The sequence below is a fragment of the Miscanthus floridulus genome, chromosome 11 (assembly GCF_019320115.1).
Source record: "Miscanthus floridulus cultivar M001 chromosome 11, ASM1932011v1, whole genome shotgun sequence".
Classification (NCBI taxonomy): domain Eukaryota; kingdom Viridiplantae; phylum Streptophyta; class Magnoliopsida; order Poales; family Poaceae; genus Miscanthus; species Miscanthus floridulus.
The window spans coordinates 64,270,028-64,293,025 of record NC_089590.1 but is presented as its reverse complement, the minus strand read 5'-3'; the positions used below and the strand labels follow the sequence as shown (position 1 = coordinate 64,293,025).

Here is a 22,998-nt window from a genome sequence, read left to right as displayed (position 1 = left end):
TGTTAAGCGAAAATGAAATAATTTTCTTTTTATTTCTCAAATAAACAGAACTCAAATCCCATTTTGAGCCATTTAAAAGCATTTTCACAAATTGGTGTAAAATGAAATTTGTTCCATTTTTCAATATCTACAACTTTGCTTTTATGACTAAAGTCAAATTCCAAATAGATTTTGATTACCAAATTAAACTCAATATTAATTCAAAACCCTAATTTTGAAGAATTATTTTTAAAGCAAAATTTGGCAATATTTTTAAATACAAACTTTGCTCCAAAAATATGTGCTAAATAATTCTAGATGATTTACAATCATAGCCAAACATGTTTTACTAACCTAGCAAGCATAATTTGGGCAAAAACAACTCTAAACAAGTGTATGCAACATTCATGTTTCACGAGCATGTTTCATACGTTTTGAAGCAGGGTTTCAGTTATTATTTGCATGATTAGGCAGTATGATTAGGATGCTTGATGATGCATAATATGCATGATTTGCAGTGCCTAAATGCTGGCATAACACCAGGGTGTTATAGTATATGCAATAAACATTAAAACTTGACTTTTTATTAACATGGAAACATGGGGCTGTAGTGTTTAGCTACTCTCTAAATGCTCTAAATTCCTCTCCCTAAGGACTTATCTATAAGCGATCATCCAGGACTTACAATACAGTTGTGAGGGCTATATGGCTCTAACTTTAGCTCAGTATGAGGACCTTTTCTAGCTTGTTAGTGGTTACCTTTATGGCACACGAGGGTATATTTCCTTTTCTGCTAGGTTGTGTGTACCGTGTTGCGATGCCCATGCGTGCCACTCCTAGAGAAGGGCCACATACGCCTAGCGGCCCTAACTTGTTAGACGAATCTTTGAAAGGCTTCATAGTAAACCCTATCGACCTTCCTCGGTAGTGGGTCAAGAGGCTGATCACCTCGGGTGAAAGGATAAATCACGACTCACAGTGAAAGTGTACAAACTCTACAGAGTATAAAACTGATATATCAGCCGTGCTCACGGTCATGAGCAGCCTTGGACCCTTATGGAATAGAGATGATCACTAATGGATAATGGTACTAATGATTAATTATTTATGCTATACATTATTCATGTTTACCTAATCATGTGTTTATGGGAATGATAAATTCTTTGCCACTCAATTGCTTAAAAAGGTGACCTATTAAAACTAATCGCAGTAAACCAGTGTTAGCCTTTTGAGCCTCATGAACCTCATGTTATAATTGTTAAGTACGACATGTACTTACGCTTGCTTTACTTTTCTATACATTGGATAAAAATCCTGGATGGATACCAGATTGCTGGTTTGGAGGAGTTAGGCTTGTGGTCAACCAGTCAGTCATCCCTATAGATTTGAAGTCTTCGCCTGAAGATCGGAGTCGACTTTCCGTTGTCTATACTCTAAGTTTATATTCCTTTTACTAATACGTTATATAATAAGTATTGTCTCTTGATATTACTCTTATTTGTGGCTATATATGAGATTTGACTTCCTGGGCTCATATATATAGTGTGTATCTAGTTTTGTCTTTAAAATCGGGTGCTACAAAATGGTATCAGAGTAATGCTGACTGTAGGACACAAGCCTAGATAGAACTGGACATTTTAGCATGCTTTTATCTTGCTTAGTTCTTCTTTTCTCTCCAACCTTGTTATTTGCTAAAATTTATGCTCACTTCAGCCTCTGTCTGTTATGAAAACTTTGTCTCTATTCTCAATCCTCTTTCTTCATTTATATAGATGGGTCGTAATGAGGAGACCATCAGCATCAGAGATCAGGAGGACCAAGCTACGTTGTCCTTGACTATATTCGACAAGGAGAAGCTTGTAGCTATGCAACAACAAGTACTAGAAGGAATGACTCAACCTAGGAGTTTTCAACAGTGCTTGCCACAAGGTCAAACCAACATACCAAAACGACCAGTGAAGAGACAAGTAGCAGAAGCTTGGAAGAATATGAAGTCCAATGAAGATATTGGAAGAACAACGCATGGATGCCAGGATCACCCATAGCAGAAGCAAGAACAGAAGGTCCAGAAGAAACAGGAGCAAGGAAGTAAAGCAAAGAGAAACTACATCCAAGGAAGATTGAATAATGTGGATATGACTATCACTCATGGAGCTAAGGAGGTTGTGTACGGTTTCATTCTAGTAAACTCAACTCCCACCATAGTGTTGTTTGATCCCAGTGCATCACATTCATTTATCTCTAGTACATACATAAAGGAACATAAGATAACTATGCTTCCAATGAGGAAACCAGTTATAGTTAAGTCCCTAGGAGGAAAAATGAAGGCAAACCGCAAATGCCCAAGAGTTAGTCTTAACATCAAAGGGGTAAAATTTGAAGCAAACCTTATTGTAATGGAGTTAGTGGACATTGATGTCATTCTTGAAATGGGATGGATGTCAGCATGTAAAGGAGTGATCAAGTATGCCCAGCATTCAGTGCTTCTAACCACACTGTCAGGAGAAAGAATTGAGTATGAAGGTATTCAGCCTATACCTAAGGACAATGTGGATAAGAAGAGAAAGGAGGTCTCACCAGAGTCAGAATCAGGAAGCAATCAACATTCGAGTTCTATTACATCGTCACATCTAGCTCTAATCTCTGGCTAGATAAACTCAGACTCTAAAGAATTAGAAGTTTCTCAAGCTAAGGTTACACCACTCTTTCCACATGAGGTATGCATAGATGGGTGGACAATTACCTACATGGAGTTTCAACCCCAAAAGATCAAGCGAGCTAAAAAGCGGTCTAGTCAAACAAAGATGAACTTACAGAATTAGCAAGCTGACAATACTCTAAGCAATAATTCTATGGAGTATGACATCACTAAAGATCCAGCTAAGAGAAAGTGTTATCATTGCTAGCAGGAAGGACATTATGTTAAATCTTGCCCACAGAAGAATCAACAATTACACCAAGGAAGTAGCCAGAGTCAGATCACTACTGGTTTGTTACCAGAAAGTGTCAGTGATAACCAACCTGAAAGAAGCATTTGGTGAGAGTGGTAAATGAAGAAGTTATGCTGGACTACCCAAGATCTTTAGTTAAGGATAGGAGTTGTGCCCCTTATGTAATAAAAAAATGATAGTAGCGTAAGTTGAGTCAATGATTAAGTTGTGCATCTTTAAGTGCATTGTTGATTTGTCATTATGCTTATGATTGTTTGCATCTTTGTAATGATTGCAATGATCTTGTTGGGTGTTCCCGCAATTTCATTTAGTTCATAGGTTCAAGGTATAAGGATTAATGAAATAAATAGTTGGGTTATGGTTTTCTTCTGTTTTTCTTATCCCGTCTTCGGAGCTGCCTATCTTTATCGGTTCATATCTCTGATTTTGGACGATCAAAAACCCTAAGAAAATTCTAAATAATAGTAGACTTCAATCACAAGATGATGCAAGCTATACCTTGGTGTCCCCTACTTTACCTTATCTTAAGGGGGGATAGCCAAGTTGAAGAATTTGCAAGATGAAGTGTCCTACGTTCTAGTTTGCGCAGCGGAAGCGTGGTGGTACCCAAAGATTCAAGAGGAACTCAGAGTTTCAATGAGGTTTGGTTAGAAGTTCAAGAAAGGTCTATCCAAGACTAGAAAGATGTTGATAAAGCTACCGGAGAAGCTTTTAAGTTAGTTTGGATCAAGAGACCTTAGCCAAGTGTTTGAAGAAATCCAAGAAGAGGTTGACGTAAAAATCTAGGTATTAGCTTTATCAGATCAGGACAAGAGCTTTGTATCTATAATAATGCATCTTGTGAAGGTGTGGGATATGTCATTATATGAGAAGAAAAGTAGTGGCTTGTTCGTTAAGTCAACTAAGGAAGCTTGAGTTGAACTACCTAACAGGTTATCTGGAGTTATCCATTGTGGAGCATGGAAGTACCATCTTCTTGAAAGTAAAAGTAACATCTAGGAGGATCACAAGAATATATAGGATACCTTCACTAAGTTGGTCTTGGGCTTGTAATATCCTCATTGGAATGAGATTGATTATGACTTGGAAAAGTGCTATCACTTCGAGAAGCAAAGTCATGGCTGATGCCCTTAGCAATGGAGAATTGTGCTAAGAAGGTTCGAGTAACACCAAGGATTAAGAGTTGTATTCCTAGTTCGAGCAACTTCACCAGGATCATTAAGGTTTTGAAGATTGGTGGTAGATTCTCTTTTGGACCAAAAACATAAGGGGGCTTCGTTGGAAGGTGAACATATGAGGAAATAGAATTATGGCCTAGTGATTAGGGTTACCTGAGAGTTGTTCAAGGTACCTGTCAAAATTTTGGAATTAGTTAGGCAAATTACTTGGAGTAAGGGCAACAGATATGTAAAGTAAAGTGGATCTTTATCAAGACGATGGAACTGCGTGAGGAAATAAAGAAGAATCCAAGGACGGAGTATTACCATCTCTTAGTCGACGCCTTCCGAATCTCAAGGACGAGATTCATCTTAAGGGGGGTAGAGTTGTAGCACCCTAAAAATTTGCCTCTTTTGAAATAGAGTTAAAATAATTTAAGTTAGAATTTCTGTGCACATGAAATATAGGAAATAAATTTTTCATTAAATTAAAATACATCATAAGGTAGCAACATGTTTGATGCATACATGCCATTGCATTTGATTGTATTGGTTGAATGGTTTTAATTGAAAAGTCAAAATGGTTAAAATGCTTTTGAAATGAAATTGAAAATGGCTTTGAAATAAAAGAAAAGAAAGAAAAGAAAATTAGAAAATAAAAGTTTTTTTAAAGTTGTAAAGTTTATCTTGGAAAGCCTAACAAAATTGTCCATTTTTATTTGAATACGAAAGTATATTTAAAACTATACTTGAATTTGATTTGAATTTAGCTTAGAATTGAAAACTAGAAATAGAAATGAACTTGATTTGGGAAAAAATCTTCCTTCACACCTTTTCAGCCCAATCCCAGGAATTGGGCCGGTCCTCTTCTTCCTTACCCTTCCTGGCTTGGCCTGCCCAGCGGCCCAGCCACACTCCCCCTCCCTTCTCCTTTTTCAGTGCCCGCTCAGCCCAGCCGCCCGTCCTCTTCCATGCGCGCCTGCCTCGCCCGCGCAGCCCACTGCTTCGCTCAGCCTGCTCTGCTTGGCCTACCCGCGTGTCAGCCGCCCGCATGCGCTGTCTCTCCCTCCCTCTTGCTGCGATGCAGGCCCCATTCATCAGCCGTTGTTCCCTTCTTTCCTTTCTTCTTCCTCGCTCTTTCCTTCCTCTGCCCGTCGATGGCACGCTCGTGTACGGCAAGCCACCGCGCCGGCGCTCCTACAAGGCAAGCTCCCAATCCGCCCGTGCCCTGCTCCCTTTCCATCTACGCAGCACCTCTCCCCACCTATAAAACCCAAGCTCGACCCCCCCTTCTTCTCTCTTTTCTCCAACAGCCGCTCACTCGCCACTGCCACCGTAGCCCCGCTGCTCCGGTGCCAATTCAACGATGCCGACGCCACCTGAAGATCCACCGTTGTCCTCCACGCCCGTAGGTACCGTAATTTCTCAGTTTTGGTCATGATTGGATCGAATTTTCCCTTCATCCGCGTGTTTTCTCTCTCTCTAGTCGCCGCCGTTGATGACCCACCCCTTCGGAGCCTCCCCGGACGCCGCGCTTCGTTCAAATCAATTCGCGGTGAGCTCCTCCACCAACCCGTGCTCTCCTTTCGTTGAATAACGCTCTAGAGTGTCGTATTAGTGAGTTCCCGAGCTGCCGGCCATGGCGCCGTCGTGGGGCTGTCATCCCGGCGCATTTCCCTCGCCCTATATTTGTGCCCCGTTGAGTTCGCGAGACCCCGTGCTACGCGTAGCCGCGTAGGTGCCCTCGGCTCGGTCTGGGGTGGTCGAAATCACCGTACCGGTGACCACCGATGAGCTTGGACCGTCGGCGACAATGGTGCCACCATCATGAGCCTCTTCCCTAGCGGCCCGCTGCCCTGCACCCACCTGTGCCGTCGGATTCACGTGAACGGCCAGGATTAGAACATAACGGTTCGGTGCACCATGGACCCACAGATTCGGTCCACGGCGCCATGTCAGCGCACGTGCCCACGCCGCGTGGTGCACCGCGCCAATAGCATGCTGCCACGTGGCTGTCCAGTCAGCAGCCACGGGTCAACCCACGGTCAGCCACGTACGTTTTGTGAAAAAACCCCTTGGTTTCTAGTGAATTAACCCGCAATCCAAATCAGTTCAAAATGATTTCTTTTAGGTCCTGTTTTCTTCTATTTTAGCCCCTGTGTTTTCCAAAATTAGTACCCGCAGTCCAGTAGCCGTGTAATTTTATATTTTAAATGTTTTAATTCAAAAATGAGTTCGAGTTATTTATAGAAATGCCATTTCACCTTATTTTATGCGTAACTTTTGTGTTTTAAGTTCGATTTGACCCGTTCAAATTGCGTTAGGATCGTATTTATATTTTCTACATGTTTATACAACTATTAGGCATGTTTCCAATATTTCAAATTCATGGGTAGATTTAATTTATTATCTAACTATAGAAAAACTTGTTTAAATTATAACTTATTCATTTTAACTCCAAAATAGTCCGTTCAAGTTGTGTTAGATTCGTAACAACTAGATCTACGCGTTAATAATAGTGTTTACTATATTGTATTTCTAAAATAACATGGTTTAAATCATATCTTGATTAATGATTATGTAACTGGGTTTTATACATAAAATATGATTTGTTTTACTTTTGTTTTATAATTTAAATCTAAAAATTGACTTAATTTAATCTATATTATTTATAAAATATCTTTTCTATATGAATTCATATGGTTAACATGAACGAAGCCTATAGTTTTCTTTCCCACGTATAAGATAAATCTCTCGGTAGTTGTAACTTTTCAACCGTAGCTCCGATTAGCGTGTCTCTCGCGACTGTGTGTTCGTAGCGATACGTAGAATCGTATTTCAATCTCTTTTACTTATTTTTCTATGATTGGTGTACTGTTCTAATATAGATGCAATTGTATGCTATGCATGTATGTGTATAGATGTTTGTGTGGTGTTCTACGATTACGTTCAATCGGTGAGATATATGCGGTGATCCAGAAGAAGAAGAAGGACGTTGAAGAATAAAACTTACTGAAGGATCGATGTGTAAGACAAGTATAGCATGGGACCATCCTTGTTACCTATTCACATTTAATCATTTAATTCATATTGCATGTGTCTACCTTATTGCCAATAAGGATGTCCTAGATATTTGATATCTTGTACCTTGAAACCTTTGGGTTATTGCATTTGATAGTTTTTGCTAGTGCTTAACTAAACTATGATCTTGTAACTTGATTAATGATATATGCAATAAACATTAAAACTTGACTTTTTAGTAACATAGAAACAGGGGGCTAGAGTGTTTAGCTACTCTCTAAATGCTCTAGATTCCTCTCTCTGAGGACTTATTTGTAAGCGATCATCCGGGACTTACAATATAGCTATGAGGGTTATATGGCTCTGACTTTAGCTCAGTATGAGGACCTTTTCTAGCTTGTTAGTGGTTACATTTATGGCGCACGAGGGTATGTTTCCTTTTCTGCTAGGTTGTGTGTACCGTGCTGTGATGCCCTCGTGTGCCACTCCTATAGAAGGGCCACATACGTCTAGCGGCCCTAACTTGTTAGATGAACCTTTGAAAGGCTCCATAGTGAACCCTGCCGACCTTCCTCGGTAGTGGGTCAAGAGGCTGATCACCTCGGGCAAAAGGGTAATTCACGACTCACAGTGAAAGTGTACAAACTCTACAGAGTATAAAACTGATATATCAGCCGTGCTCACGGTCATGAGCGGCCTTGGACCCTTATGGAATAGAGATGATCACTAATAGATAGTGGTACTAATGATTAATTGTTTATGCTATACATTATTTATGTTTACCTGATCATGTGTTTATGAGAATGATAAATGCTTTACCACTCAATTGCTTAAAAAGATGACCTATTAAAGCTAATCGCAATAAACCAGTGTTAGCCTTTTGAGCCTCATGAACCCCATGATATAATTGTTAATATGACATGTATTTACGCTTGCTTTACTTTTCTATACATTAGATAAAAATTCTGGATGGGTACTAGATTGTTAGTTTGGAGGAGTTAGGCTTGTGGTCAACCAGTCAGTCGTCCCTGTGGATTTGGAGTCTTCGCCTGAAGATCAGAGTCGACTTTCCATTGTCTATACTCTGAGGTTATATTCCTTTTACTAATACGTTATGTAATAAGTATTGTCTCTTGATATTACCCTTATTTGTGGCTATATGTGAGATTTGACTTCATAGGCTCACATATAGTGTGTATCTGGTTTTATCTTTAAAACCGGGTGCTACCCAGCCTCGTTTGTCTCCCTCACTGATGACATAGGCTCAGTGGGACACAGTGATGTGACTATCCAGTCCACCTCAGTCAAGATGAAGGTCGAGTCAATCTTTTTCTTCCACTCTGTGTAGTTGTCACCTTTGAGAGTGGGGATCTCTTTGATACAACCCATCAAGTTATATCCGCCTGAAAACATAATTTATATAGAGTGAGAACATAAATAATAACAACAATTGCATGCCTTGATTCCAACGTTGGTCAAAATTAAAACATACAACTATTTATACATTAAATCTATATCACTGTTGGACAAAAATAAAAATAATACATAAAATCATTAGAATTACGATATTGTTATTAACAACGTTGGTCAAAAAATAACAACATCATAATCATGTCAAAATCTCTTTTTCTCCAATTAAATATCACGTTGGTTCAAAATAACTGGAGAATAAACAATTTCTTTAGCAGCGGAAAACATAAAAAATTATCTATTTTTCAGAAGCATTTCTCTGTAATTTCTCTATTCTCTGAAATTTTATCCTGGTGGTTCAAAATTTAACAGAGAATTAAAACAAACTTCATCAAATTCACTTCTAAAAAATAATAAAACAAAAATTACTCTTCTATTCATTTTGGCCCGGCCTCTAGAAAAATAGTACGTGGCCCAGCTCTACAGTGCGCGGCCCAGTCCAATGAATCGGCGTGGCCTGCTCTGCTGACGCGCGCGCTGTGCCTCCCAGGCCACAACCTGGGCCTGGGCCGGCAAAGCCACCCACCCGCACGCTCCCGCCTGGGCCGAATGTCGGTCCGATCAACGCTGGCCGTTCATCTGAGATCAACGGTCGTCCGCGCCTCTCGGGTGATCAAAAGCACGCCGTGGCCGGTGCTCCCGAAACCCTAATTCCATTTTCATCTTCCATTTCTCTCTCTCATCCCCGCGAGCGATAGAGCATAGCCGAGAGCTTGAAGCGGACACAACGCACGAAATGGCGGCTTCGCCATGGCACCCCTCACCGGCGCACGCGTGCGGCTGGAGCCGCGCGCGGCACCATCGAGCGGCACCACGGTGGTGCCCTTTGGCCCGAGCCCGAGGTGGAGATCGTGCGGCGGCGCTTCTCCCGCCTTGGCGGCTAAGGTTGACTTCCCACGCGATGTCCACACGATGGCCAGCGGTGGAGATGGAGCGGGCGGACCCCTGGTAGGAGCTCCTTCCCCTTGTCCGTTCACTCTCTTCCCCTTTCTCGTCGTGAGTTAGGGTTTTGTTAGGTAAGCCGCCTTGCTAGCTCTTTCCCTTTCCCCTTCTTCTCTTTTGGATCTTCTTCCTTTTCTTCTCGGAGTTGAACCGATTTGGGGTTAGGGTTAGGGTTTGACTCACTAGAGTCACTATTCATCTTCCCCAGCGAGTGCTTCATGGGGTTGAGCTGGATTTGGGTTCTTCTTGAAGCTGAGTCCCTCTTCTTCTTACTGCTTTCATTCACCCTGTTAGGGTTAGGGTTCGGTGACCCTCTTCTTTTCTCGGTTTCTTTCCCGATTAGGGTTAGGGTTTCAATCCAAAACGGATCGAACCCTCTGTTTCTATTTCTCTCCTATTTCTTTTTAATTCTCTATCTCATACTAGATCAACACACTGGCAACCCGGCTCTGATACCATTGATAGAACACCGTACCTCTAAAACGTAGATCAGGGGATAAACATCTTACTTAGATGGAGAAACTGATTCCTCTACTTCGCTCTAGCGCAGTTGCGCCACAGCCACATGGACGCCGATGTCGTGGGAGCTCGGCGCGGTGGAGTCCAGCGTAGTGGTGGTGATGCTGAGGCGACGGTGATGCGAGGTGCCGTGGTCCGGTGGTGACGGGTGAAGTCAGTGGGTCTTTCCGTCGCTGGCAGCACCCTCTTTAGATCGGATTAGGTTTTTGCTGTTGGTGGGTCACGGCGGCTCAGGTCAACCTCGTAGTTAGAGCTCTGGTCCCCACCTCTTTTTAGAGTGTTGTGCGACGGGGGCCCACCAACCATGGAGTGGTTGGACGCCACCGATCAGGGCGTTGATCCAAGGGCCCAATTGGCCGATTGGTGGAGATCAAACTAACAGTTGTGAACCAATTTTTGCCAAGCCAAAACATGGGTAAGTTCCAAAGATTTGGCATGCAATTGGTTTGGTGCCAAAACATTGACAATTTCTTCCAAATTTTGGCAAGACAACATTTTCCTCTCTTGCTGGTAGCAAACTAATTACCAACCTTGGTTGCATTGCCAAGTTGGCTTGCCCTAATATTGATACACCCACATTTTGACTTGAAATTGGCATGGCAAAGATTGGTGCTCAACCAATCAAGCTCTAAGTGGCTTAGGGATGCTATATTTTTTTTATAGGTAGGAATGCTATAATTTTTTGATGAAAAGGAATGCTACAATTTTGGATGCAAAGCGAGCTAGTTTAACTGGTTAAGTTTCTTGCGATGGAATCTGTTCATTCAGATTTAACTACAAGGAATAGTTATAGCCTTCGATAACATTGAAGGAATTATCCCCAACATTGGCGTCTTAAGTGTAGCGGGCCTCGATCCTCAAAGAAGGACAGTTTCTTGCGGCCTGGGCCGAATAATAATGTTGTACTACTAGTTTGGGCTGAAAACAGACAGGCCTCCCCATGTCTGGCTTCGGCAGTTTTGTCGTCAGTGACAGGCTGATAGCACAAGGTTTAAAACTTTGAATGAGATCAGAGGGCGCGCTGGGCACTGACAGCTAGTCAAACTTCCCAGGTTGCGAGAAGTGGTCTACCGATCACTACCCAACCAATAATGTGAAAATTATTTTAAATAAAAAAGGATGCATATTGATACTCTCCGTCTGAAAATTGAAAGGTATATTTCGTTTCATTGAAACATAAGCCTTTTTTAATATAAAAGGTAGACTTTGACTAGTAATTAATATATTGATAGTAATAATCATAAATATTTTTAGCACAATTCTAATGACATCGATTAGATTCACAAGCATCATGTATTAGTAGAGTAGTTATCAGTCAAAGTCTTTTTCCATGGAAAATTAAGAGCCTGATAGGTCGAGCACCAATCTTTACCATGCCAATTTCAAGGCAAGCCAAAATATGGGTGTACCAATATTAGGGCAAGCCAATATCTTGGCAAGGCAACCAAGGTTGGTAATTGGTTTGCTACCGGCAAGAGAGAAAAATGTTGTCTTGCCAAATTTTTGGAAGAAATTGCCAATGTTTTTGGCACCAAACCAATTGCATGCCAAATCTTTGAAACTTGCCCATGTTTTTTTTGAAAGGACAGCAAGAGCTTTGCCATAATTTTTATTAGACAGAAAAAAATAAAAAGAGGTTTTAGTACAAAACAACGACTCGAGTAAGCGCTTAAGCCGGTTTCGAAGGAAACACCAAAACAAGATAAAAAGCTGGCTTGGCAAAATTTGGCTTACAACCCGTCAGGCCCTAAATGTCTTGTTTCAAGTCGAGAGAGTATAATTTTACTCACTCCGTTCGGCTGCCAGTTTTGACAGCCCCTTCGGCTGCTGCTGCGACATGTGGCTGTCACAAAGTACTGTGCCAACAACCAGCAGCAGCTGCGCTTACTTGATGCAAAGCCTACAAACTCTGTCTTTAAAAATATAAATATAAAACCAGTCTCAGGAATGAGTTCTCACAAGTTATAAGACTGTTGCAGAACCGATGTAAATTAACTGAGGGTAGCTCAGCTGATTAACAGCCTATTCTTTTGGTTGTGGCTTGTCGTAAACGATCGTAAATTTTTAGCCGGAATAATATTTTTCTCTCACACAAACCAGCCAATAGTACTTCTTTACGAATCAGCAACGATACGAACCAGCCAACCGAACAGGCTGTAAGTGTCCATCTCACCTTCCAGGAAAAGGACATACCAATACACACTGCATGTATTGACCTACATGTATAGGTAATTTGACGAAGACAGAAACAACAAATCGCGAACACTTGAGGGCCTGTTTGATTATCAGTCAAATAAGGCCAAACGAACGGAACGAAGTCCACATGGATTGGGGATGTGGCCTGAAGGAATCAATCCCCTCCTAGGCTTCACTTCGTTCCTCTTAGACTGTCTCCAACAACCTATGCACAAGGATATCCATACCCAAAATGCATGATGCACAGTAGAAAAAAATGCCTCCAACAGACTACGCAAATCAGCTACCTATTTTGCCTACGAAAAGAGAGGGAACCCAAAAAAGAGTCGTTCTCTCTCCACGACGCATCTCCAGTCGGCGTGCCAGGAAGGGGAGGTCGCACGGGTTCGCAGGTGGGCGGCCGAGCTCCGCCGCCCCATCACTGTCCGTTGCTCCCTCACCGGCCGCGCGAGGTCCCAGATCCGGCTGCGCAAGGTCCGGCTCCTCCCCTCCCCTGCGGCGTGCAGGCCTCTGCCCCCTCACCGGCCACTGCTTCTTCCCGGCGGCGTGCACGGGTACGACTTCTCTCCTTCCTGGCGGCGCGCGTAGGTATGGCTCCTTCCCGGCGGCGCGCGAGGTCCTTCCCAGCGGCGGCGCGAGCTCCTTCCCCATGTCCGGCGGCGCTCGAGCTCTTTCCCCTTGCCCAGTGTGAGCTCTTCCCATGGCCAGCGCGGGCTCCTTCCCCATGCATGGCGCCGTGCGCCGGTTCGCCGAGGTCTACGGGGAGGGGATTTGCATTCTCTTCACCGTTGGAGAAAGGTAGGTTTTGGGTGGGAATGCTTTCACTGACCTAAAGATGGTGTATTTTGGGTGATCTTCAGCCTGTTCGGTTGGTTGATTCATATCGTTGCTGGTTCGTGAAGAAGTACTGCTGGCTAGTTTGTGTGAGAGAAAAATACTGTTTCGGCTGAAAATTTATGATCATTTATGATGAGCCACAGCCAAACGAACACTCTGCTAGTCGGAGATAGTCTTATCACGGCTATTTAAACTGTCCTGGTACGAGAAAACCATCAGGCGTACCGGTGAAACCGCAGGCAGCGACTGTGCAATGTCACATCTTTTTCCTCCCTTCTCTCACAGCCCGAGTCGGTCAGACCATGGCAATAAATGTGCTCGTCCTCGCCGTGCCGGTCCCAGCGATCCGACCGGTGCACCTCCGTACAGGGTCGGCGTGGAAACGGATCAAAACGGACGGGTAGCTAGCGCGTAGCGCCCGCTTGCTGTTCGTCGTGGACCCAGGACCCCTGGCGGGCCGGTGGTATATGGTGGGACGACGCCGCACGCCGGGACCGGCGTTTGATTTCGCGGTGGAAAAGTGAAGCGCGCTGCCGCCGGCCAGGCATGATCGTCGGCCACTCGAGAACCCTAGACGGCACGCACAGATCCTGAATCATCGGGCCGGCTCGGGGCGTCTACTGCGCACGCGTACGGACGGCATGCATATACATATATGCACGTTCCACCGGTCCCGGTACGTACGTTTGTACACGCCAGCCACAGACACCGTGCTTGGTGAAAATCATGTCAAAAGTCCTTATACCACAGAGAAAACCACTCTTTACCTGGCGTGGATGATCATGCTCATGTGCCACTACGAAGACGTGTGATACATATACATACCACGGTCCACGGAAACTCATCTACATATAGGGATGAATAAATGATCAAAATAAAAGTTGTAGATCTTTATGAGTTCTACAACTTTGTTGTTGATGACTTTTTTAGCTGAAATCATTTACTCTTTCAAAATATTGTTTCAAGTTGATATTTTTTAAAATCCAAATTTTGAATCGTCCAAACAAACTCACAAGAAAAGATGAACAAAATAAAAGTTGTAGATCTCGAAAAGTTATACAACTTTGTAGTTGACAACTTTTTCATTTGAATTCATTTTATCAAGGAAAACTACGTTTGAATTTTCAAAAAATTGAAATTTGAATTTTTCAAACGGCCTCGGATGGAGAAACCGCAAAAACGAAAGTCGTAGATCTCGAAAAGTTATGAAACTTTGTAGTTGACAATGTTTTGATTTGAAATCATCTTATCAAGGAAAACTATGTTTGAATTTCTTAAATTTGAAATTCAAATTTTGTAAACGACCTCGGATGGAGAAACTACCAAAATGAAAGTTGTAGATCTCGAAAAGTTATGAAACTTTGTAGTTGATAACTTTTTCATTTGAATTCATTTAGGACCTCAAACAATCAATTTAAACTCGATTTTGGATAATATGCGGGGAACCAAAAGCCAATATAGACAAAGTGAATATAAGGTGCAGCGAGGGGAGGTTGCGGGTTTGAATCCCCGTAGAGGCGAAGCGTGCGATTTTCGCACAAAAAATGCCACGACTTCGACGGAGCGGACGGGGGTGGCTGCCGGTGGGAGCCTCCCATAGATAAAAAAATTGCTATTTTTTGAATCTGGAATCACGATTTTTGTAAAATGGTTTGCAGGGATGCCTCAATACCCAACCACCCCTATAAATTTAGAGCTGTCTCTCCAAATACGATTTGTAGAATCGGCCAGCCAACCGCACTTATAAATCAACGATTTTATAGCAGCGCTGTGGTAGATGTGGCCGGTAAAACCGCTCCTCCAAGTTCATTTGAGCCGCCCCTGAAGCAGTGTGTGCTACGCATACCTTCTACAGTACCGCGTGGTTGCAATGCCGTGTGCACAGGTGATCCACTGATCCCACATTATGCAGCGTGAATTGACGTTCGCATCCCTAACAAACGCCATAATAGGAGAAGCAGCGCCAGCTATAGCTAGCTGGTAGCTAGTATACTCCCTCCGTCTTAAAAGATAGAGTCGCTACGGAATTATACTGGTCAAATTTTCTTAACTTTGATTAGTTTTGTAAAAAATACGTGCAACGTTTATATCTCCAAATAAATTTATTATGAAAGTATATTCAACGATCTACCTAATAATACTAATTATATAACATAAATATTAATATTTTGTTAGATGTATTTGATCCAAATTAAAAGTCGTTGACTTTTTTGAAGCGAGAATGACTCTCTTTTAACGGAAGGAGTATGCTATATGGAGCGAGTTCCGGCAGAACAATCAGGTATGGACGTCGCATGCACGATTCATGAATGGTTGGTGCCATTAATATAAAAGCAAGCATATCAGCGTGTCGATCGTATTCTCCCAGCAAAACGATCGAATCTGTGGATGGTCCAAGGCCTATATACATAGGTAGAAGGACGTATATCATGGTGTGTGTTTCGCCGTAGCATTGCACGAATCGACCGTGTCCATGCATGCATGCACCCGTCGCTCTAATTCACGAGGAAGACGTACTCTCGTGCATGCGCCGGCCGGCCGCACAACACATCCATGCACGCCAAAACGTTGGTCCATAGCCTGAAGGTTGCCATTCCCTACTAGTATAGGATAATATTTGCACAATAGCTAGGGGTCTGACTATCTGATTCAAATTCACCACTTGCGTACGGAGTAGGTACTTATTTTTTTAATTTATTCTAAGATTTAACAAAGCTTTTTTTATTTATGATAAGACTTAACGAAGCTTTTTAACGGTAGATGGCGTCTCTCTTAATAACGGACAGACGCCTGTGATGCTCGAGATCGGTCAATTCTGTCTTTCAAATGTGCTCATTATGACTTATGAGTGTCCGCATCTATAATGTGATTAAAAAAGGGTCCAAATTAATAGTTGACAAACTATGTCCATCTCCTGTGGAGAGAACTAAACCCATATGACTTTATTTGGAAGAGGGGTTCTTCTCTTTCAAGTTAATTGTCTTATGTTCTCTCCCACATATCGACCAAGTAAATATTGTAAAGTTTCATGGCACAAATGCTTGTAAAATGACGTCAAAGTAGCAATTGATCATGTATTCTAAGCTTATGGGGCCATTGCTTTGACGAGGCAACAACTTCTTCCTCTCGCCAAGCTCTATCTTCTCAGTTCTCTGGTTCATCATCTAAAACTTTGCATATGCGCAACTACCTTCGACCAAGAAATGGTTTAATTCATGTTATTTTCCGATGACCTCACGCTTCGCGGTAGAGTACAAGCAAGAGTTATGGAACGGTCTACTAATATTAGTAACGAAGGGAATAACATTAAAATTTAAGTGAAAATCTTTTCTTCCACATCTTAATTTTAGTAACGGTCATATTGGATTTACACACAACTTTGTCTAGAGTTATGGAACAGTACGCTCAACTTGTACTAGAGTTATGGAACGGTGATTAAACTTATACTAGAGTTGGTGACTATACTTGTACTAGAGTTGCGGTGACTATTTAGGCTCTCTTTCGCGAGGCTTCTTGGCTATATGTGCTACAGTAGCAGGAGGAGCAATAAATTGTGGTTTCTCCCGGCTCCCTGTTGTTTTTTAGATAAGAGGTTTTAGAGAGGTGAGAGAAAAAAGGGCTCCATTTAGAGAAGAGGTTTTGAAGAAAAGAGACGAAGAAAAGAGGAGCCGAGACACTTCAGAGCCGTGCCAAACGGCCCTATTTCTTCGTAAATCGGTATAGCTAACCAGACGTCCCTTTAGTGTAATTTCTTCGTAAATTGACATAACTAAGAATTCAGATCTTAGGGTACGTCTAATTTGGATGTAGAACAGCTCAGAAACTCAGATTATTATTCTTATATCTTGCTCAGAAACAGACATATAGGAGGGCAATTTTTCACCCAAGCGTGATATGACAAATCTGATTTTATTTGATTGGACCTGACATATATCGGTGCAATTCAGCGTGAAGTGTACGCATGGCCACCCTCGATCGTGCAATAAGCGCTCAACTCTTTTTTCCATCCAAACTGACGCAGAGAATTCTGCATCCACACAGTAATAAACCAGAGCTTGTACACAAACAGACAAACCGAAACCGCGACCATGTACACACGCAGAGGCAAAAAGACCTGAAAGTTGACAACATTCACCAGAGCAATGCTACGGCTAGAGCAGTCGCAAAAACCTCTTGCTCTAGGGCACATACTAACGTACTGTCACACGCCAACTCCTCCACCCATCCGGTCGTTGCGTACAGGCACGTACATACGCCATCGTCGTCCCCAAGACAGGCGGCATGTGTACGTATGTACGTACGCGTACGCACGCAGACGAACGCATGCAGACAATGCGGTCACGTACGTCTAGTCTACTACTACTCTGGTGACTGGCTGATAATGAGATCGAGCAAAGCTACTCAAACGGAGCGAACAGGGAGCAAGGCGCGTCGGCGAACACGTCGGCCTGCGGGAACACCGAGAACGCGCCAAGCCGGCCTTGCAGCAGCGCGAACTCCTCCATCGCCAGGTCCAGGAACGCCTGGTAGTCATCGTCCGCCGCGGCCTCGGTCCCGTAGGTCGACGCGGCCGAGGAATCGTCGCCGCCGAGCTCAGCAGGCAGCGCCTGCTGCGCCGGCACACCAGCCGCCGCCGCACTCGTCTCCGGACCGCCATGCCCCTGCTGCTGCACGGCGGCGCCGCGGAAAGAATCCCCGACCTCGGAGTTCCAGAGGCGCAGGAAGATGTCGGGCGCCGCGTGCTCGGTGGACGACGACGAGGAGGCGGTGGCGGAGGTGACCGTCGTGGCCGAGGACGAGAACAGGGAGAGGCGCGCCTCGGCCTCGAGGCGGGCCGTCTCCCACTGGGCCATGTGGCGCGCGGCGGGGCATGACGACGCGGTCGCCGCCCTGGCGAGCTGGGCGGCAGCAGCGCCCTCGCCGGCGACGGCGACGGCGAGCGCATCCTGGCGGAGCTGCTTCTTCATGTGCGTGTTCCAGTAGTTCTTGATCTCGTTGTCCGTCCGGCCCGGCAGCTGTGCCGCGATCATGGACCACCTGAGATCACAAGGTTCCAGCACGTGATCAGTGAGGCTGGCTTTCGTGTGCTCCAGATGCGTGTTCGTTACATGAATGCACATGAGTGATGAGTTGCAGAGTGACAGTGAGTATCCAATAAATACAGAACGCATTGCTGAAGAGTGCTCCTACTTTGACGGCACGTACTGAGCGAGCAGGGAGAAAGACGTATTGAGTTGAGAGTTGAGACTCACTTGTTGCCGACTATGGCGTGGAGGTGGAGGATGGAATTGTGCTCCTCGGGGGTGAAGGGCCCGCGCTTGATGTCCGGGCGCAGGTAGTTCGTCCACCGCAGCCGGCAGCTCTTGCCACACCGGTTCAGCCCTGAAAGCGCGCGCATCGCATTAGCCCACCCAAATCGCTCAAGAAATGACGAGCCAAAACGACCAGGTCACGCATGCACGAAGCGGCCGGGCTCGATCGAGGAGCAGACAGAGCACGTACCCGCGAGCTTGGGGAGCATGCGCCAGTTGCCGGGACCGTTGGCCTGGACGTAGTCGACGAGCAGCTTGTCCTCCTCGGGCGCCCATGGCCCCTTCTTGATGCCCTTGCTGTCGCAGCACGGAGTCCTCCCCATGGTGGTCGGCCGGTCGCTCTCCGTTTCCCCTCGGCGGCGTCGGCAGCGACAGCAACGAGAAGTGAGGGGACGAGCCGTGCTCATAAATGCCGAGGCGATGATTTATAGGCCGAGGAGGATCCCGGTGGCCATAAATGTGACGGATTTTCACCTGCTGGGGTGTGGCCTGTGGCTGCTGCTGCACCGACGACGAGAGTGAGGGGAAGGGAAGAAGGCATGGCATCAATTATGAGGCGATCCACGGGGCAGCCGGGCCATGCATGCATTTTTAATAGGGGCGAGGTGTTTTCTTGCAAGTACGCCGGGCGGGGCCAGGTGCCTTGAATGCGGTAGGGGACGACCGGTTGTCTGTTGTTGCGCGCCGTACAACTGCCTTCCTGCCCAGGAAATTATCAGCACGCATTCAAATTTCATAACAGATCACCGATAAAAAGAAGATATTTGCAGACAGTGTGGGCACACAAGATCAAATTGCCGACATATTTATCAAGCCACTTGATGAGAAGAGGTTTTGCAAGCTAAGGAATGAATTGAACATACTTGACTTCTCCAATATATGTTGATGCACCCCCACTTATATGACATGCCTCTACTTCGAGCAATCCAAGGTAAAAATTGATTGGCATGGCATACATCCTTGCTAAGGACATGATTAGTGCATCTAGATATATTTCACATTTGAATAGGCTCATTCATAAAAATCAAATAAATTTGATGCTTATATGTTTGAAATGATCTAGTGGTAGCATATGACATGTTCGTGGGCTTGTAAACCTAGTGTTTGATTTAGAAAATGAGCTATAAGTGTTTAACTCAACATGGTACAAGATAACCCTTATTTGAAGGTGTGAAGAAGCTTGTCCTTGGATCAAACCGAGTTAAATATCTTTTGCAAGTAATCTAGATTGAACCAAATTGAGAAAATGATCCTCATCTCATATGGTTTCACCCCAACCTATCTATAATTTGAGCTCACCTTTTATGCTAATTGTTGACAAAGAGGGAGAGACACAAAGATATGATAAAGGAAAGGGATCAATTAAAATTTTGAGCACACAAGTAGGGGGAGCAAGCTTATAAACTTGTATGTTGTATTTTGATGTGCATTTCATATGTTTGCTTGCATAGCACAAGTTTTAAATTTCAATATCTATGCTTGTATGATGTATGCTAGCTATAGGTTTAAGTGATAGAATGAAAAACTAGCATGCATAGGCTAAGTAACTAGACTCATGCTCATATTATACTAGACCCTTACTTTTAATGTTGATCTCATAGGGTATTCTAGTTTTTGTGCATATCTAGTTACTAATGGTGCTAAAGATAATATATTAGTGCACTCCGTTTGGTATCATGCTTTAAAGGTCCATCTCTTATACCTTAGCATTATTTGGTAGAAATTAACTCCTATATTTTCTATCTAAGCATATGTGCAAGCTACAATCCAAACTCTTGGCACATATGTAGGAGGAGCAATTACTATCATTTGGAGTTTATGAAACTTGTCCATACTCTTTTACACATGGTAGATATGCTTGGGCAAGCAACGTGAATTCAATTAAATCTCAATTCATATCTTTGTGAAAGGGTTGTCATCAATTATCAAAAAGAGAGAGATTGAAAGCTCTAATTTGGTTTTGGTTAATTGATGAAACCCTAAGTGCTAACCTAGTTTATCAAAGTGATTATAAGATAGGTAGCACTACTCCAAGTGATGAAGCAATGGCAAAGATCATGACAATGGTGATGGCGTGGTGATGGTCAAATGCTTAAACTTGGAAAAGAAGAAAAAGAAGAACAAAAGACTCAAGGCAAAGGTAAAATTATAGGAGCCATTTTGTTTCGGTGATCACATTTAGGATAGATAGCCGTACTATTAAGAGGAGTGAAACTCGTATTGAAATGCGGTTATCAAAGTACCACTAGATGCTCTAATTCATTGCATATGCATTTAGGATCTAGTGGAGTACTAACACCCTTGAAAACGTTTGTGAAAATTTGCTAACACATGTGCACATGGTGATACACTTGGTGGTTAGCACATTTGAGTAAGGGTGAAGAAGATAGAGCTGAAAAGGAGTTAGTCGCGCTGGTTACAGAGCTACCGGACGCGTCCGGTATGGTGACCGGACACGTCCGGTATTTGATGATGTACTCAGTGATCGGACACGTCCGGTCATCACACCAGACGCGTCCGGTGTGAACCAGAAAAGGCAGTGTTCGGTAGAGCAATCGATCAGACGCTGGCAGCGTCCGGTCGTTGGTGGGTGCTTACTGTACTTGACCGGACGCTGAGGCTCAGCGTTCGGTCAATTTCTTCCAGACGCGTCTGGTCGGCCCTGGTGACTTACTAGACTCGACCGGACTCGGCGGCTCAGCGTCCGGTCAATTGTGTTTGAGCGTCCGATCGTCGGCGAATGGGCAGCAACGGCTAGGCTGGTTTGAACTAGACACGTGGCAGTCTGAGAGCTACCGAACACGTTCGGTAGGCTGACCGGACGCGTCCGGTATTCACGACCAGAGCGTCTGGTGCTACGTCCGGTGCACTCTGACCGGAGCGTCCGATCGATGCACAGTCAGCAAAATGTTTGAGCCAACGACTCTATTTCGTGGGAGGCTTCTATTTAAGCCCCATGGCCGGCTCAAGCTCACTCTCTTGCACATTTTCATTGACATAGCAACCTTGTGAGCTTAGCCAAAGCCCTCCCACTCATCTCCATCATTGATTCATCATCTTTGTGAGATTGAGAGAGAATCCAAGTGTATTGCTTGAGTGATTGTATCTAGAGGCACTTGATATTCGTGTTGCGCTGCGAATTTCGCTTGTTACTCTTGGTGGTTGCCACCATCTAGACGGCTTGGTACAGCGGTGGAGGATCGGCACGAGTTAGTGATTGTTCGTGGCCGTCTCCGGTGATTGTGAGGGGAGTTGTACCTTCCCCGGCGGAGCGCCGAAAGGTAACTCTAGTAAATTGCTCGTGTTATTGAGTTACCTCACTTATGGGTAGGTTCTTGTGGTGTCCTATCGTGTGGACGAGGTTTGTGAAACACCTCTTAGCCGCCGAACCACCAAGTGTTGGTCGACACAACGGGGACGTAGCGTGTTTGCAAGCACGTGAACCTCGGAAGAAAATCGGTTGTCTCTTGCCCATATGGTATTATCCCAGTGATTGGTATATATTTACCTTGTGATTGGTTCATCCCTCTACATGTCGGTATAATCACCCTACTCACTCTCTTATATTCTTGCAAACTAGTTGTAGCAAGCTCTTTAGTGTAATTAGAATTGAGAGCTTACTTTCATATTTAAGTTTGCTTAGTGAAGCTCTTTAGAGTAGAAAGATTGAGAGCTCTTAGTGAGTAGTATCATAGCAAATTATGTGTCTAGTTATCATTGCAACTAGAATTATTGGATAGGTGGCTTGCAACCCTTGTAGAGCTAGAGCAAGTTTGCATTTCGCTATTTGTCATACTAATCAAATTGCTCTAGTTGATTTGTAGATTTTTAAATAGGCTATTCACCCCCCTCTAGCCATATTAGGACATTTCAGCTGTTCCGTGCTGCCCCCTCCGTCATCCCCTTCCTCCACCCCGACCACCTCTGCTCCTCGGTTGATGAGATCAGCAGCGCGGCCTAGGTGATGACATCGGCACGGCATGGCACGACTAAGAGGCCGTAGTGCTATGCCTGGGCCGAGATGGCGGCATGGTGGTACTATCAGGCACACCACAACTAAGCTATCCTGGCGCATAGTGCCGTGCCTGTCCATGTCGTGCCTGATCGTGCTCGTGCCCATACTGTGTGGCCCGGTTGGCCACTATAGTTAAACCGTTATAATTTGATAATTATAGTTTTGCCATGTGCCTGACGCTTGATTAAGCGTTAGTCATCTTCAACCTTGAGCCGCCTACCGCCATCCTCCATCTCTCCCAGGCTCCCCTGTCTACTGCCAGCCTCCTCCTCTCCCACGCTACCCCGCTTATCACCGGCCTCCTCTTGTCCTCGGCAGCGTCCTCGCTGACAGGTCCGCCTCCGCTGCCCCTCGCAGCGCTAAACTCAGAGGCGGAGCTAAAGCTCACCGCGCCCTTGCCCCCACCTACCGCCAGCCTCCTCTAGTCCCTGGCGGCGTCCCCATCGCCGGATCCGTCTCCGCTGCTCCCCGTTGTGCTAAACTCAGAGCCAGCGATGCGATGAAGCTCACCGTGCTGTCGCCCCTACCACGACTCTTGCTATCCAGTTGTCTAGCCCCGCTCGCTCGCCGGCGGCCAATAACCCACCACCACTACCATG

General features: G+C 44.5%; 1 protein-coding gene across 1 annotated transcript; it reads right to left on the bottom strand.

Annotated features, from left to right (window-relative positions):
- Positions 1-17,115: 17,115 nt before the first annotated feature.
- On the bottom strand, positions 17,116-18,763 carry LOC136494827 (transcription factor MYB17-like). Its single transcript, XM_066491003.1, has 3 exons — positions 18,575-18,763; positions 18,325-18,454; positions 17,116-18,109 (listed from the first exon to the last, which is right to left on the bottom strand). Exons 1-3 carry the CDS (start codon positions 18,705-18,707, stop codon positions 17,470-17,472), a joined length of 903 nt encoding a protein of 300 aa, XP_066347100.1. The 5' UTR covers positions 18,708-18,763; the 3' UTR covers positions 17,116-17,469.
- Positions 18,764-22,998: the final 4,235 nt, after the last annotated feature.

What these genes read in the sequence shown, in the direction of transcription:
- LOC136494827 (XM_066491003.1), bottom strand. Translation starts at nt 18,707, where the DNA reads ATGGGGAGGACTCCGTGCTGCGACAGCAAGGGCATCAAGAAGGGGCCA. An exon ending in CATGCTCCCCAAGCTCGCGG is followed by an intron (nt 18,455 to 18,574) that starts GTACGTGCTCTG and finishes GCGCGCTTTCAG; the next exon opens with GGCTGAACCGGTGTGGCAAG. An exon ending in CACGCCATAGTCGGCAACAA is followed by an intron (nt 18,110 to 18,324) that starts GTGAGTCTCAAC and finishes TTGTGATCTCAG; the next exon opens with GTGGTCCATGATCGCGGCAC.